Source organism: Nomascus leucogenys, chromosome 15 (assembly GCF_006542625.1).
Source record: "Nomascus leucogenys isolate Asia chromosome 15, Asia_NLE_v1, whole genome shotgun sequence".
In the NCBI taxonomy this organism is placed as follows: Eukaryota; Metazoa; Chordata; class Mammalia; order Primates; family Hylobatidae; genus Nomascus; species Nomascus leucogenys.
The window spans coordinates 95,699,689-95,717,480 of NC_044395.1; the positions used below are offsets into that span (position 1 = coordinate 95,699,689).

General features: G+C 40.2%; 1 protein-coding gene across 6 annotated transcripts in view; it reads right to left on the bottom strand.

Moving 5' to 3' along the window:
- Positions 1-17,792, bottom strand: part of PAMR1 (peptidase domain containing associated with muscle regeneration 1) — a 180,470-nt gene that overhangs the window by 6,226 nt on the left and 156,452 nt on the right. For 4 of the 6 annotated variants that reach the window (XM_030829201.1, XM_030829205.1, XM_030829203.1 and 1 more), the window contains 3 exons: positions 14,047-14,097; positions 3,718-3,930; positions 1,868-1,934 (listed from right to left, as the gene is read on the bottom strand). In XM_030829201.1, the coding sequence (XP_030685061.1) occupies positions 1,868-1,934; positions 3,718-3,930; positions 14,047-14,097 (331 nt within the window). The remainder of the gene's footprint in view (positions 1-1,867; positions 1,935-3,717; positions 3,931-14,046; positions 14,098-17,792) is intronic. The other 2 variants (XM_030829202.1, XM_030829206.1) reach the window with 1 other exon arrangement.

Sequence of the window (17,792 nt, forward strand, 5' to 3'; positions counted from 1 at the left end):
TCGAATAGTGCAGGGGCCCGTCTACAGCATGTGTCTTTGGGAAGAACAGGTTGATCCCACTTAGTGGAGAGTCCAGCCCTGGGAAATCACACAGATCAGGAAAGAGGGCAGAATTTGAATTTCACTGCCACCGTTTCCAAGGAAATGCCTTGCCCCTGAAAGGAAAAAGACAAAAATGGAAGGAGACAGCCTGAGGAGGGGTGAAAGACTGATGGATATTCTGACTTATGAATATTCCAGGGAACTTAGCTGTAGTCAATTTCAGTCACCGGAATTCGCTGTTACTATTTCTAACAATAGGTGAGAAATCACTGTCCGATGAATTATGTGTGCAAGGTACTTTGCCACAGCCTTTACATAAGACTCAAAGTATAGTACATACGGGAGCAGGCCAGGAAGCCAGATACTGAATTTACATCCTGGCTTTGCCACTCTAGCAACGTGACGTTGGACAAGTTACTTAACTTCTCTGAGCTTCAGTTACCCCTCTGGAATATAAATGGTAATAAAATCTGTAATAAAATGGTGATAACAAAAATACCTACCTCAGAGGTTATAGTGAGGATTAAATGAACTAATGCATGAAAATACTCAGAAGAACCGGCACAGAGCAAACATGCAATAAATGTTAGCTATTAGTGTTGCATATAATCCTTAAAACAATCCCCAGAGACAGGTTGCTATGATTATCCCTACTTTTCAAAAGAAAAAACTAAGGCTCAGCAGGTTTAGGAACTTGCCCAAGAATACCCAGCACTAAAGACAGAGGCAGACTCAGGTCTTGAACCTTTGTTTGTCAATCCAATTCATTCATTCGATAAATACTTACTGGGTGCCTACTATGTGGCAGGTACCGTTTTAGGCACTAGAACTTTCAGCATGAACAAAACAGATAATGTTCCTGGACGTGTAACCTTCACATTTTGGGGAGGGTGAGGGAGACAGAAATTGAACAAATAAACGCTTAAAAAATATGTAAGACAACAGGTGGAGAGAGATGCTAAGATAAAAACAGAAACAGAGTACAGGCTAGAGAATTCTGGGTAAAGGGGTCCACTAGACAGTCAGGGTGAAGATAGGATTGCTATCTTTAAAAGGATATTTAGGGAAGATCTCTCTCTGTTAGGCAAAAACTGAGCAGAGAACTGAAGGAAGTGAGGCAATAAGCCTGAGATCTTGTGGAAGCAGGTTCCAGACAGAAGGAGCCACAGTGTAAAGTTTCCAAAGCAGAACTGTGTTGGAGTGATAGAGGAAAATCAAGGAGGCCCGTGTAGCTGAGTGGAGAGAGTGAGGAAGAGAATGTAGAAGAGATGAGTAGAAAGGGGCTACTCCCTCCCCACCAGGTGGACTCCATCTTTGTCTTTCCAGGAGGAAGGCTGAGCATACCAGAGGGCTCACATCCCTCTGCATGGCTGGTCATTTGTCTCTAGTTCCTGGGCTCCCCCAGTCTGCCTCATCTCACTGGTTACCTCCAAGCATATCTTCCTAAATTATAGCTGACTGTGTTTAACAGAAATGTCATCTTCCTAGAAGCTGCCATAACAAGTACATAGTAACTTCAGGAAGACTCAAGGATTCAAGTCCGTTTTCTCAAAGATCATCTGAAAGTCTTGCTTTCCACCGGTCATCTACTTTCCCACGATCCAGTGAAATTTGTACATCTTCCAACAGTTGCTACCTCTTGGCTAAAGGCAGCTGGCTAATAAGCCTCCATCTAACAAGCCCTATTATTTCGTGACCAGTTAGCACTAAATGTCCCTAAGAAACCTCAAACTGACTATCTTTGGCCAAACACAAGTGGGGAAGGGGAATGGAAGGGGAAATACTCATTGGTCTTCAGGGCAGAGTGCAGGTGTTTCGACCTCACCTTGACTGAACTTGCATTGGAAGAACTCTCCTTCTCACCAGGTCTGAAATCTTTGGTTCTCGGCAGGCTAGAAATAAAAAAGACAATGCTGCACGATCCTTTTCCATATTCACCGTTCACATCATTCAGTTCAGATTCATACCTGACCCCCATTTTTTTTTCCATTCCCCAGGCTCCCAGAGGCAAGACATGTCAGCCAAGCTTGAACATCTCACTTTACAAAAGAGCTTGCTGCCTTTCATCTTGATTGACAGCACCCTCTGAAGAATCCAAGAAGAGCAGATGCCTATGAAAGGCTGCCCCACCTGAGTGATTCGGGACAATGGCATCACAGATTAGGATCATCTGTTCATGTGAATGTAATTAGCAAACTTGATCAAAATGGAATAAAAGTCAAAGTGAAGGTTCTAAAACGTAGCCCACATGGGGAATTAGAAGGTTCTCGTTTGACACCAGACAGCAGTGTCAACCATAGATAAGTCTTGGAAAACTGATTCCTCCGTGTTCTTTCTCTGCCGTTAAGGTCTGTAACAATCACTTGAGGGCAATTCAAAGCCCAGTTTAATTTTGTTGAAGTCTCTCTTTCTTCACGAATGAAAAGGAATCCTTCCCATCTCATTTTCCCAATCAGGCAGCCAACATTCATCTAATTAGCAACTTAGAGAACTTTGGTTGTATTAATTTGTAAGAGAAGACTGGACAAAAATCTCCAAGGACATATGTGACACCGTTCCCATACTTAATGAAATAAAAATCAGAATTTGTGCTGGTGGGGATGAAGGTCGCTTCTGGCTAAAGTCTAAAGTGATTTATTCCTTTCACAAACCATTCCCTTTCATTCCTTTTCCCATGATTCAGGTTGTTGACAAACACCCAGAAGGCAAAGTAGAGGATTAAAACAATTATCTGGATAATCTAGGACAAGGACATGTTTTCTTCCCAGTAAACAGCCAGATCATTGTGGCCTGCCCCCAAATAGAGAGGCTGTTAACCTGAAGCAACTAGGGAATCAATTCAGTGAGAAACTATGCATCCCCACTGCCATTGGGGAAGGTTCAAACTTCTCTATACAATATTCCACTTTTCTGTCCAACCTACATATTTAAGTTTACCCCTTGATTCCTAGATTGCCTCACTTTGAGTTTACCACGATGACTTCACTTCTGCCTACATCTCTTTTCTTTTCTGCTGTCTTCCATCTGGAATACCATCCCAACTCCTCTTCACATCTACAAATCCTCCCCAGCTTTCCCGACTGGCTCCAGTCCTACTGGATTCATGCAATTGTCCCTATTTCAGGAATGCTGATCTCTCCTTTTGCTGAACTTACACCACTCATCTCTTCCTATAACTATCCCTTGAATGTACAAGGGTTTACTCTGTCTTTGTTTTTAAACTTCTTAACATCTTCAATCCTCCCCCTCCATAGGCTGGCATGGATGATGTGTCTATTTTGTTCTTTTATTTCTCGTATCAACTTAATATTGCATAGAAAGTAGATAAGTGGAGCTATGTAAATGCTTATACACTGCCTCAATTCTATACTTGGATTTGCATATATTAAACTCAGCCCTGCCATGTTTCCTAAACTGCTCTGATAACTACCTTCCTCTTCTTGATCACCTCAAGGTGTTGTGATCAGGGAAAGCAGGTCCTCTTGAGGTCAAAAAAAAAAAAAACAGAAGCAAATGTTTTTAGGATGGTTTCCAACCTCAGAGTTATATATGGTTTCAGAAAGGACTTAAGAGAGAAAGGCATTTTTCCAGGGGCTTAAAAACATGCAAAGGAGCTACCAAAAAGTCTAGCAACTTCATCAATGTCTGTAGACTTCAGAAACAATTTTAAGTTACCTTTTATGCAGATGGGCTGTTTCCCTGACCACTCTCCATTCTGCTGGCAAGTTCTTTTCTCATTGCCACTAAGAACATAGGAGTTGTTACAAAAGAAAGACACAACGGTGCCAATTTTAGCATGGCGTCCATTGATAAGCCCAGGGCCCCCTGTTATTCTCTGGTACCCATTGACTGGGCCCCCAGGGTCTGAGCAGTTTCTTTCTTCAAGGACTAAAAGAAAGTAAAAGAAAAGGAGAATTGTTAAAAGTCTGAATTATTCCATTTTAGAATAGAATCTTTCGTTTCATTGAGCTAAAAATACAATTATATAGGATCTGGTGCTCAAAAGAATTACTAAAATAAATCTTATAATAGAAAATTCATACATTAGACATGTATTTCCTTTGTTTTCATAATTTATTCTTAAATTGAAAAATCTAATTCTATATATAAATAAATTTGATGCCAAATCTGGCTCTTATATCATCTTGTCCATTTCTTTCTCAAACTGTAGGAACTAGGCAGCCCTGAGTAAAATAAATATCTCACCTAAATTTTATTATCGGTATACAAGGATTATTGTTTTTCAGTATTGTTGTATTATCTCCTTCATTCTTTAAAGCTTGGGCAATTAAAAACTATCCCGTTTCCTATTTGTATTGTACCCAGAAAGTAGAGCTGCTTAGAAATAAGAGTACACACATAAAGTGAATTTAGATTTTATATTTAATCTCTAGGAAAATAAGTGTGTTCAAAGTTATAGTTAAAAATACTAGAGAACAATATAATTGTAGAGATACAATAAATTTCCCTTGATCTCCAAATATAACTTTCCATCTAAGTATTTGATATTTATTACAGAGGTATTTCTATTCTTTGACTCCTGTTGAATGGCTATTAAAGTAGAAATGGCATCAGCAGCTATTCTGAGCACTAAACAGGATTTTTAGATATATTCTGGAAATATTCTATCAGATAGGTAACATATTTCTCTCAAATAGATTATGACACTGTACTGAATATGACTTGCCTAAGGAAGCTGAGCTCCCATAGAATTCAAACTTCAACTACTTGATTTGGGTACCAATCACTCTATCAGCCTATCAGCCTCCCTGCTTTCTTTTCTCTTTACTTTCTGTTTTTTTTTTTTTTTTTTTTTTTTTTTTTTTTTTTTTTTTTTTTTTTTTGAGACATGGTCTCACTCTGTCACCCAGGCTGGAGTGCAGTGGCACAATCTCAGCTCACTGCAACCTCCATCCCCTGGGCTCAAGTGATTCTCTCACATTAGGCTACTGAGTAGCTGGGACCACAGGCGCACACCAGCTAATTTTTGTATTTTTAGTAGAGATGGGGTTTCACCATGTTGCCCAGGTTGGTCTTGAACTCCTAAGCTCAAGCTATCCTCCCACCTTGCCCTCCCAAAGTGCTGGGATCACAGGTGTAAGCCACCACAACTGACCTTAGTTTCTTTTTTTAATATAAATAATTTCAACTTTTATTTTAGATTCAGGGTGTACATGTGCAGAATTATTACCTGAGTATATTGCATTATGCTGAGCTTTGGGGTACAATTGATCCTGTGACACAGGCATTGATCATAATATCCAGTAGTTTTCAACCCTTGCCACCTTTTCTGTCTCCTCCTCTAGTAGCCTCCCTGGTTTCCTTAAAATCATTTATTCTAAGACACAGACAGGCTCATCCCTATAAAACAGTCTCTGTGCAATGCAACTGTGTTTTTTTTTTTCTTTCCTTCTTTTTATTTTTATTTTATTTTAAGTTCCAGATACATGTGCAGGATGTTCAGGTTTCTTACGTAGGGAAACGTGTGCCATGGTGGTTTGCTGCACCTATCAATCCATCACATAGGTGTTAAGCCCCACATGCATTAGCTATTTATCCTGATGCTCTCCCTCCCCCTCACAACCCCCGGACAGGCCCCAGTGTGTGTTATTCCCCTCCCTGTGTCCATGTGTTCTCATCATTCAGCTCCCACTTATGAGTGAGAACACCCAGTGTTTGGTTTTCTGTTCCTGCATTAATTTGCTGAGGATAATGGCTTCTAGCTTCACCCATGTCCCTGCAATGGATACGATTTTGTTCCTTTTTATGGCTGCATAGTATTCCATGGTGTATTATGTACCACATTTTCTTTATCCAGTCTATCATTGATGGTCCATTTGGGTTGATTCCATGTCTTTGCTATTGTGAGCAGTGATGCAATGAACATACATGTGCATGTATCTTTATAATAGATTTATATTCCTTTGGGTATATACCCAGTAATGGGATTGCTGGGTCAAATGGTATTTCTGGTTCTAGATCTTTGAGGAATCACCGAATTAGTTCAATCACCTTGAAATAATTTACATTCCACCAGCAGTGTAAAAGTGTTCCTATTTCTCCACAGCCTTGGCAGCATCTGTTGTTTCTTGACTTTTAAATACTCGCCATTGAGACTGGCATGAGATAGTATCTTGTTGTGGTTATTTACATTTCTCTAATGATCAGTGATGTTGAGCTTTTTTCAAATGTTTGTTGGCTGCATAAATGTCCTTAAAATTCATAAGGAAGCAAAAAAGACCCCATATAGCCAAGACAATCCTAAGCAAAAAGAACAAAGCTGGAGGCATCATGCTAACTGACTTCAAATTATACTATGAGGTTATAGTAACCAAAACAGCATGGTACTGGTACAAAACCAGTACCTTTGAGAAGTGTCTGTTCATGTCCTTGGCCCCCTTTTTAATGGGATTTTTTTTTCTTGTAAAGTTGTTTAATTTCCTTGTAGACTCTGGATATTAGACCTTTGTCAGTTGGATAGGTTCCAAAAATTTTCTCCCATTCTGTAGGTTGTGTGTTCACTCTGATGATAGTTTATTTTGCTGTGCAGAAGCTCTGTAGTTTAATTGGATCCAATTTGTCAATTTTTGTTTTTGTTTCAATTGCTGTTGATGTTTTCGTCATGAAATCTTTGCCTGTGCCTATGTTGTATGGTATTGCCTAGATTTTCTTATAGAGTTTTTATAGTTTTGGATTTTACATTTCAGTCATTATTCCATATTGAGTTAATTTTTGTATAAAGTGTAAGGAATGGGTCCAGGTTCAATTTTCTGCATATGCCTAGTCAGTTCTTCCAGTACCATGTATTAAACAGGGAATCCTTTCCTCATTGCTTGTTTTCGTCAGGTTTGTCGAAGATCAGATGGTTGTAGATGTGTAGTCTTATTTCTGAGGTCTCTGTTCTGTTCCATTGGTCTACGTGTCTGTTTTTATACCAGTACCATGCTGTTTTGGCTACTGTAGCCTTGTATAGTTTGAAGTTGGTTAGTGTGATGCCTCCAGCTTCATTCTTTTTGCTTAGGATTGTCTTGACTATATGGACTGTTTTTTGTTTCCTTGTGAATTTTAAAATAGATTTTTCTAATTCTGTGAAGAATGTCAATGCTAGTTTGATGGGAATATCATTGAATCTATAAATTACTTTGGGCAGTATGGCCATTTTCACAATATTGATTTTTCCTATCCATGAGCATGGAATATTTTTCCATTTGTTTGTGTCCTCTCTGATTTCCTTGAGCAGTGGTTTGTAGTTCTCCCTGAAGTGATCTTTCACTTCCCTTGTTAGCTGTATTCCTAGGTATTTTATTCTCTTTGTGGCAGTTGTGAATGGGAGTTCATTCATGATTTGAGTCTCTGCCTGTCTGTTGTTGGTGTATAGGAATGCTTATGATTTTTGTATATTGGTTTTGTGTCCTGAGACTTTGCTGAAGTTGCTTATCAGCTTAAGAAGTTTTTGGGCTGAGACAATGGGGTTTTCTAGATATAGTGTCATGCCATCCACAAACAAAGAAAATTTGACTTCCTCTCTTCCTGTATGAATACACTTTATTTCTTTCTCTTGCCTGATTGCCCTGGCCCGAACTTCCAGTACTATGTTGAATAGGAGTGATGAGAGAGGGCATCCTTGTCTTGTGCCAGTTTTCAATGGGAATGCTTACAGCTTTTGCCCATTCAGTATGATATTGGATGTGGGTTTGTCATAAATGGCTCTTATTTTGAGGTATGTTCCTTCAATACCTAGTTTATTGAGAGTTTTTAACATGAAGGGATGTTGAATTTTATCAAAGGCTTTTCTGTGTCTATTTAGATAATCATGTTTTTTTCATCTTTAGTTCTGTTTATGTGAATTATGTTTATTGATTTGCACATGTTGAATCAGCCTTGCATCCTGAGGATAAAGCCAACTTGATTGTGGTGGATAAGCTTTTTGATGTGCTGCTGGATTTGGTTTGCCAGTATTTTATTGAGGATTTTTGCACTGATGTTTATCAGGGATGTTGGCCTGAAGTTTTGCTTTTTTTTGTTGAATCTCTGACAGGTTTTGTTATCAGGATGATGCTGGCCTCATAAAATAAGTTAAGGAGAAGTCCCTCCTTTTCCATTGTTTTGAATAGTTTCAGAAGAAATGGTACCAGATCCTCTCTGTACCTCTGGTAAAATTCAGCCATAAATCCATCTGGTCTTGGGCTTCTTTTGATTGGCAGGCTATTAATTACTACCTCAATTTCAGAACTAGTTATTGGTCTATTCAGGGATTCAAATTCTTCCTGGTTCAGGCCTGGGAGGGTGTATGTGTCCAGGAATTTATCCATTTATCCTAGATTTTCTAGTTTATTTGCATAGAGGTGTTTATAGCATTCTCTGATAATTGTTTGCATTTCTGTGGGGTTAGTGGTGATATCCCCTTTATTATTTTATATTGTGTCTATTTGATTCTTTAATTAGTCTCTCTTTTCTTTATTAATCTAGCTATCTATTTTATTAATTTTTATTTAAAAAACCAGCTCCTGGATTCGTTGATTTTTGGAAAGAGTTTTTGTGTCTCTATCTCCTTCAGTTCTGCTCTGCTCTTGGTTATTTCTTGTCTTCTGCTAGCTTTGGAGTTGGTTTGTTCTTCGTTCTCTAGTTATTTTAGTTGTGATGCTAGGATACCAATTTGAGATCTGTGTAGCTTTTTGATGTGGGCATTTAGTGCTATAAATTTTCCTTGTAACATTGCTTTAGCTGCATCCCAGTGATTCTGGTTTGTTGTCTGTTTGTTCTCATTGGTTTCAAAGAACTTCTTGATTTCTGCCTTAATTTCATTATTTACCCAGGAGTCATTCAGGAGCAGGTTGTTCAATTTCCATATAATTGTGTGGTTGAGTGAGTTTCTTAATCTTGCATTCTAATTTAATTGTGCTGTGGTCTGGGAGACGGTTTGTTATTATTTCAGTCCTTTTGCATTTGCTGAGAAGTGTTTTACTTCCAATTATATGATCAATTTCAGAGTAAGTGCTATGTGGCACCAAGAAGAATGTTTATTCTTTTGTTTTTGGGTGGAGAGTTCTGCAGATATCTATCAGGTCCACTTGGTCCAGAGCTGAGTTCAAGTCCTGAATATCTTTGTTAATTTTCTGTCTTGACAATCTAATATTGACAATGGGGTGTTAAAGTCTCCCACTGTTTTTGTATGGGAGTCTAAGTCTCTTTTTAGGTCTCTAAGAACTTGTTTTATGAATCTGAGTGCTCCTGTATTGGGTGCACATATGTTTAGGATAGTAAGCTCTTCTTGCTTAATTGAACCCTTTACAATTATATAATGCCTTTCTTTATGTTTTTTGATATTGTTGGTTTAAAGTCTGTTTTGTCAGAAACTAGCATTGCAGCCCCTGCTTTTTTCTGCTTTCTATTTGCTTGGTAATTTTTCCTCCATCCCTTTTTTTTTTTTTTTTTTTGAGATAGAATCTCGCTCTGTCACCCAGGGTGGAGTGCATTGGCGCGATCTCGGCTCACTGCAAGCTCCAACTCCCAGGTTCACACCATTCTCCTGCCTCAGCCTCCCGAGTAGCTGGGACTACAGGCACCTGCTACCACACCCAGCTAACTTTTTTGTATTTTTTAGTGGAGACAGGGTTTCACCGTGTTAGCCAGGATGGTCTCGATCTCCTGACCTCATGATCTGCCCGCCTCAGCCTCCCAAAGTCCTGGGATTACAGGCGTGAGCCACCGCACCCGGCTTTCCTCCATCCCTTTATTTTGAGCCTTTGTGTGTCTTTGCCTGTGAGATGGGTCTCTTAAACACAGCACACCAATGGGTCTTCACTCTTTATCCAGCTTGCCATTCTGTGTCTTTTAATTGGGGCATTTAGCCTATTTACATTTAAGGTTAATATCGTTATATGTAAATTTGATCCTGTCATCGTGATGCTCACTGGTTATTTTGCAGACTTGTTAATGTAGTTGTTTCATAGTGCCTTGGTCTGTGTACTTCAGTGTGTTTTTGTAGTGGCTGGTGACAGTTTTTCCTTTCACTATTCAGTGCTTCCTTCAGGAGCTCTTGCAAGGCAGGCCTTGTGGTGACAAATTCCCTCAGCATTTGCTTGTCTGAAAGGGATTTTATTTCTCCTTCGCTTATGAAGCTTAGTTTGCCCAGATATGAAATTCTGGGTTGGAAATTCTTTTCTTTAAGAACGTTAAATATTGGCCCCTAATCTCTTCTGGCTTGTAGGTTTCTCCTGAGATATCCACTGTTAGTTTGATGGCATTCCCTTTGTAGGTGACCTTGCCTTTCTCTCTGGCTGCCCTTAACATTTTTTCCTTCATTTCAACCTTGGAAAATCTGAGGATTATACGTCTTGGAGTTGATCTTCTTATGGAATATCTTGCTGGGGTTCTCTGGATTTCCTGAATTTGAATGTTAGCCTGTCTTTCTAGGTTGGGGAAGTTCTCCTAGATGACATCCTGAAGTACGTTTTCTAGCAGCGTTCCATTCTCCCTGTCTCTTTCAGGTACCCCAGTCAGTCACAGGTTTGGTCTTTTTACATAATCCCATAGTTCTCAGAGGTTTGGTTCATTCCTTTTCATTTTTTTTTCTCTAATCTTGTCTGCCTGTCTTATTTCAGCAGGATAGTTTTCATGTTCTGAGATTCTCTCCTCCATTTTATCTATTCAGCTATTGATACTTGTGGTTGCATTGTGAAGTTCTTGGGTTGTGTTTTTCAGCTCCATCAGGTCATTTATGTTCCTCTCTAAACTGACTATTCTGGTTAACAGCTCCTGTAGTGTTTTATCATGATTCTTAGCTTCTTTGCATTGGGTTAGAACACAGTCCTTTAGCTCAGCAAAGTTCATTATTACCCACCTTTTGAAGCCTACTTCTGTCAATTCATCCATCTCAGCCTCAGCCCAGTTCTGTGCCACTGCTGGAGAGGTGTTGCAATCATTTGGAAGAGAAGAGACACTCTGGCTTTTTAAATTTTCAGCACTTTTACGTTGATTTTTTCTCATCTTCATGGGTTTATCTACCTTCAATCTTTGAGGCTGCTGACCTTTGGATGAGATTTTTGTGGGGTCTTTTTTGTTGATGTTGTTGTTGCTTTCTGTTTTTCTTTTAACAGCCAGGCCCCTCTTCTGCAGGGCTGCTGCAGTTTGCTGGAGGTCCATGCCAGACTCTATTCACCTGGGTCCCTCCCACACCTGGAGATATCACCAGTGGAGGCTGCAGCAAAGCAAAGATGGCTGCCTGCTCCTTCCTCCAGGAGCTCCGTCCCACAGGGACACCAAACTGATGCCGGCTGGAACTCTCCTGTATGAGGTGTCTGGCCACCCCTGTTGGGAGGTTCCACCCAGTCAGGAGGCATGGGATAAGGGACCTGCTTAATGAAGCAATCTGGCTGCTCCTTGGCAGAGCAGGTGCACTGCACTGGGGGAAATCCCACTTGTCTGGACTACCGGTCACCTCAGAGCCAGCAAGCAGGAAAGACTAAGTCTGTTGAACAGGACATCATAACTGCCTCCCCACAGGGGCTCTGTCCCAGGAAGATTGGGGTTCTGTCCATAAACCTCTGGCTGGAGTTGCTGGAATTCCTGCAGGGAGGTGCCACCCAGTGAGGAGGGATGGATCCAGGTCCCACCTAAAGAAGCAGTCTGGCCACAATCTGCCACAGCCACCATGCTGCACTGTGAGAAATTCTTCTCCATCCAAACTGTCTAATCTTTCTGGACCAGTGGGGAAAAATGGCCAAGTGAAACTGCAGTGATGGCTGCCTCCCCTCCCCCTGGGAACTTGGTCATCTTAGGCAGTCTCCAGCCTGCTGCCACTGGCCACAACCCAAGCAGCCTCCAAGAGACTGCACAGCTCTGTGCTTGAGACCAAAGGCCCTGGTGGCATGGGCTCACAAGGGGATCTCCTCATCCGTGGGTTGCACAGATCCATGGCAAAATTGTGGTTTCCCTGGCAGGGTAGCATATCACTCACCGCCTCCTTTGGCTGGGGTGGGAGTTTGCCTTACTCCATGCAGCTCCTGGCTGGGCCATCACTCCACCCTGCTTTTCCTCGCCTTCCATGGGTCATGACAACCACCTAGTCAGTCTCAGTGAGAGAACCTGGATACCTCAGCTGAAAGTGCAGGATTCACTTGCCGTTTTCATTTTTCTCAGTGGGAGCCACAGACCAGAGCTGCTTCTAATCAGCCATCTTGGCCCCCACAATTATGCATTTGATATGCTTTCTTTCCTGTAACTCTCCCAATTGCCTTCCAAGAAACTTACTTGGTTGCCTCCAGGCAAAAAAAAAAAAAAAAAAAAAAAAATCTCCATTCAGATAACACCTCTAAAATATTAGAGAATTAAAAATAATTTCCTATGTGCAACTTGGCAAGGCTGCAACAATTAGCCAAATCACTGGTTTGTCTACTCTAAGACCGTCCATAGACTATGTGAAAGTTGATCTCAATGACACTCTGTATGCCTTTGGACTATGTAATATCAGCATTTTTTCTGGCAAATGAATCCAAAGCCCCCATTTTATTAATAAGTATAAAAAAGGGACCCCACTGAGTAAGCCATTTAAAAATACTGTGATGGTATAAAAAGGGTAATGGGTTTCTTGATGCTTCAAGTGGACTCAGAAAACTCCAGTGCTTATATTTTCAGAAATGCCTCCATGATGTGGGAGGAAAAGGCAGATAAAGCAGTCCATGTTGCTTCACTGATGGTGGTAGCTTCCAATAGCACAGATTCATTCATTCTGAAAATTGAGCTTAGTAAGCACCCATTGGGGCCCACAGACCGAAATTGTCTCAAAAACATAATATGTTATGCTTGAAAGTTTTATAAAATGGAATTCGTTGCAGGCATAAAAATTGGGAGATTTCATTTAAAAATCTATATTATTCATTTCTAACATAATTCAGATCTGAAACCCTGGGCCTGTATTCCCACATAGCAATAATCAACTGGAGTTGAAAAGTGTCTTTGCTTAGAAGGGAGCCCTATTCTTCACAGCCCCCAAGGGCTGCCTAGTTCTAGCAGGCATGTGAATCTGCAGCCAATTAGCCTATTAAAGGGCTATAATTTTTGTAATTTAAGTGGAGCTCCCCATCGATTTTGACCATTGCTAGATAGAGCTCATGGCCAAGAAAGATTGAGTGATATTTAAGACCAGTCTTGGAATACTGAGAGAATATGAACTATACTCTAGCCACATCTGCCTCAGCAGAGGATAAGAAATCCTTTCTATTGTTGGCTTTGACAGGTAAGCCTGACAGCTGGGTTTTTCTGCCCTTGGAAGGAAGTGCTTTCATGGTCCACTAGGCTCCCACTCTGTTACTTTCCAAATGCAGGGTTCTAATGGCTCATAGCTCTACTATATTCAATGTGGGTTTAACTAGCAGAAACTTTACAGAGTTTTTGAGCCCTTGAGAGTAACAAAGATTTAGAACAATTTAGATCCTTTGTTTCTTTCACTAAGCAGACTTTAAAAGAAGACTTAAAGAGAAACTGAATCAGGACATACAAACACCTCTGCCCAAGGAATATAGCTATATTTCCATAATGCTTAGATGTGTATTCTTTTATAATCTGGCATTTCTGAAATCAAATCACATGTGATGTGTACTTTTCATGTAGTATTTCCTTCCTCACAAACCCAGAAAAGCTATAATTAAATCAATGGTACAACTTTAACTTGATGAGATCTTAGAATGGAACCATTATTTGGTTTTAAGTTATTGCTTACGCAGTGTCATCAGGATAGAGCCAAGTGATGCTTCTGAGTTAGGATCCAATAGAAGGTACAATGTACTGAATGTGTGTGTCCCCCCAGTATTCATATATTGAAATTCAAATCCCCAATAGCATGGTATTAGGATGTGGGGCATTTGGGAGTAGATTAGGTCACCAGGGTGGAGCCCTCATGAATGAGATTAGTGCCTCTATAAAAAAGAACCCAGAGAGCTCTCCCACCCTCCTTCTGCCACATGAGGATACAGCAAGAAGTCAGCATCTGAAGCAAGCCCTCACCAGACAACGAATCTTCTGACGCCTTGATGTTGGACTTCCCAGCCTCCAGAACTGTGAGAAACAAATGTTTGTTGTTTAAGTCACCCAGTCTATGGTATTCTGTTGTAGTAGCCCAAACTGACTAAGACAGAAGGCAAGACTGAAAATCAAGAGAAATACAGACAATAGAAACACGTTTATAAAGAATACAGACAATGTTGTTATCTAACACTACTCAAAAATAACTATGCTGAATATGTTCGAGGAAATAAAGCAAGATTGAGCAGAAGACTGGAAACAAAAAAATAAAAATAAAAAATAAACAAAGGAAAAACGTGGAACTGAAAAGTATAATGGCAGGAATTTAAAGCTCAGTGGATAAGTTTAATAGCAAATCAGATACCACTGAAGAGTATTAGTAAACTAAAAGATGGCTTAAAAAAACTCAGAATGAAGCAAAAAGAGACAAAAGATTTAAAATGTATGGGAAAAAATAAGGGACATAGGGGATAGAGTGAGAAGCTTAAAAAATAAATGTAATTGGCATCCAAGAAAGAGAAGGTAGAGAAAATGGAGTACAAATAATATGCAAAGAAATAATAGCTAAAATTTTTCCCATACTGATGAAAGACCTCAACCTACAGACTCACAAAGTTCAAAGCCAGATAAATATGAAGCAGCCAAGGGTTGGGGGAGAAACTAGAACATACTTTAAAATAATTACAGTTATTATCTCTGTCTTATAACATTAAAAATAAATTTTGCTTCTTTATAATTTTTTCCAAAGTTCTATAATCAGAAAATGTGACCCTAAAATTTTGTTATTATTTTTGTTGTTTCTGGGGTTAAGTACATATCAAGCAAAATGGCTTGGGTCTTCCCTGCCAAGTTTCTAAATCTAGCATTATTCAGTCTTTCATGCCTATTTTTATGTGTTCCCATAGTCTCACCACCCCATACAAATCTCTTTAATATCTTGCATAATCATACAGTGATATAATTTTCTATGAAATTATTTAAATAAGTTTATTCACTAGACTCTAATGGAAAAAGAATGGCCTTCAGGATCAGATAGATATAGGTTCAGATAATCATTTGGTTCCCCAGTGTCCAGAGCAAGTGCATAGTAGGTGTTCAATAAATATTTGTTAGTGGGTGGAAGGGATAAAGGGTTAAATATATTCATTCTTCCACTTAATGAACTAGGGTTTGGAAACATTACATAATGTCCCCAAGCCTTGCTCTTCTCATCTGTAAAATAGGATAACACTTACCTGGTTGGGCTGGTTCTGAGAAGTAACTGAAATAGCAGTTTCCTTTTCCCTTACTTGCCTTTGTTCACAAAGCACCCAGCTGCCTTTAAATGCCAATTTCCCAAATATATCTTAAAGAAAACCCCACAGAGAAGTATAAAAGCCCATTGTTGGGCCTATTCAAACATAATGCAATATTCCACTCCATTTTCTGGGCTCCTGGTAATGTCTACCCACGACGGCCTTCCATACCTCATTCCAAGGTGTTGATCACACTTCTGGGTGCCAACCATGATGTCTGTACATTCGTATCTTTTAATCCTGCACAATCAAGCCTTCAAATTGCATCCTATATCTAACAACTACTGGGTATTATTTTCTCTTATCTCTCATTTATTTTCTGTGCTTCCCAAAGCCACACTCTCTCCCCTGTGATGCTTTTGAAGTGAATTCTAAGACTTGCCCTCCCAGTTTAGACATCTACCTGGTGGGTACATAGGCCATCTGCACCTCATCAGAGCTCCTCCCCAGGGTCAGATTTCAAAACTATCTTTTTTTCCTATTCATTCTCTTTTTAGAAACCTTTGTGTCTCCCCATTGAACTGATTTATGATTCTTTCCTATTTGAGTTTTTAATGAGTGTTTCATTTGTCTTCAGTGGGATGGGTTTTTTTTTGGTGCAAAGCCAAATGAGAATTTAAAATATTTGCATTTCTGGCCTGAAGGAGCATCAAGGTCCTGCTTCACTAAGTGAAATATTCTGTGATTAATAATAAACAGCACATTGCCATGCTACTTTCAGGACTCATCCTGGAGAGAGAAACACGCTAGGTTTGGCGTGCCCTTACGTTCTGTTGCATGAACAAAAAATAGGAATCAAAGGTGCATTTCTCTGGGATATTGTTTCAGATAAATATTTAGAGAAAGACCTTTCTTATTTTTGTTTCCTCTTTTCCTCCGGGCAACTGTATGAGGTGGTTCCCTGTCATGTCAGTTTACAGAAGCATACGTGATGGCTTTGGAATGGCTCTACAATGAACACTTAAGTCTCCCAGATTCTTTTGCCAGCTCAAGGCACCCATTCCTCAACTTCTACATGAGTGCTTTGCAGCTGAGAACCGGCACTTGCAACCTTCAGAGGACTGCCTTTGGGCCTGGCCACCACCCTGTACTTCATATGTGTACTTCATATGAGCTGAAAAATACCTAGGAGATTTTTGTCCCCCTAGGCCCACCCCAGGGTTACCTGTAGGCAATGACTGATGGGTATGGAAGTTTACAAGCCCAAACAGTGTTCCTGGAGGTGTAATTTATACTCCTCAGAGCCCATGAGATCAGGTTGAGTCTGGAAGTTCAGTTGAAAACTTGATTCCATCTCTATTCTTATCTTGCTTCCCCAACTCTGTTACTGGTTGATCCTGGGAGTGCTTCCTTTGAAAAATCAGTTGGACCCAAGCACGTGACTCAGGGACTGCTTGGGGGGAAAAAACTAACCTGAGACAACTCTGCTGTTTCCTAAGCCCTGGACATCAATGTCCCTCATGCCTTCCCTCAGTCTCACTCCTGGAGGTGATGATATCACAAAGAGGTAGCTGTCTTAACCCTGGGCATCAGGCCCTGTGTACAGCACTCCTAGGCAGTGAAAAGATCTTGGGGAGTATGACTGGCCGAACAAGTAGAGGCCAGATCCTCGTGAGAGGACCTCCAACCTCCACAAATACACTCGCCTCGGGCTCCAGGCCAGCCCCACACCAGCCAAGATGTTTTACCTGAAAGAATTAGGTAGTCTAAGACATTGGGCTTCCCCAACTAAACAGCATGTACCTAAAATCTGCCATGAGATGATTCCCTCTGATGATTTGGTGCTGTCTGTGTAAAGCAAGTAAACTTTTTACAAGTCTGGGGCACAGAGGAGGCCCCAAGAGTGACAGCGACTGCCTTTTTCATGAGCCTGAATTACAGGTCTGAGAGACGGATTTTAGTGGATTCAAGGCAAGTAAAGTGACATCCTTTGCTCACCTATCTGATTGCCATACTTGACATAAAAGTAGCTGAGATGACCAGGTCCATAAATTCTATAGGAAGTGAACACGATGATGGTGATATCAGGGAATAACTATATCAGGACAATGCGGAGTTATATTCAGGAAGAATGTTTCCTCAGTGCACACTCATGACACCATTTTCTTCACACATTTAATGAGTGACTTCTCTGTGGCCAGCTGAATAAGCCATTAGAAGATGTTTTTCTTTATGTTTAATATATACATTTTTTATTTAAACCCTGAAATAGAAGTGATGCCAGTCCAAGCTATTCTACTAAGGTGCTTTATACTTCTCAAGGCTCTCTCTAGCTTCACTTAAACACTTACCAAAAAAAGATTTAGGGCTTTCCTTCCACTTACTTATTCCCCAAGTCAGATTTTTACCCAACACAATCTTTTTTGATCAAAAAAGAGAGCTAATAGTTCAACTAGTACTTGAAGGGATGTCACTGCAGGAAATTCAGCCTTA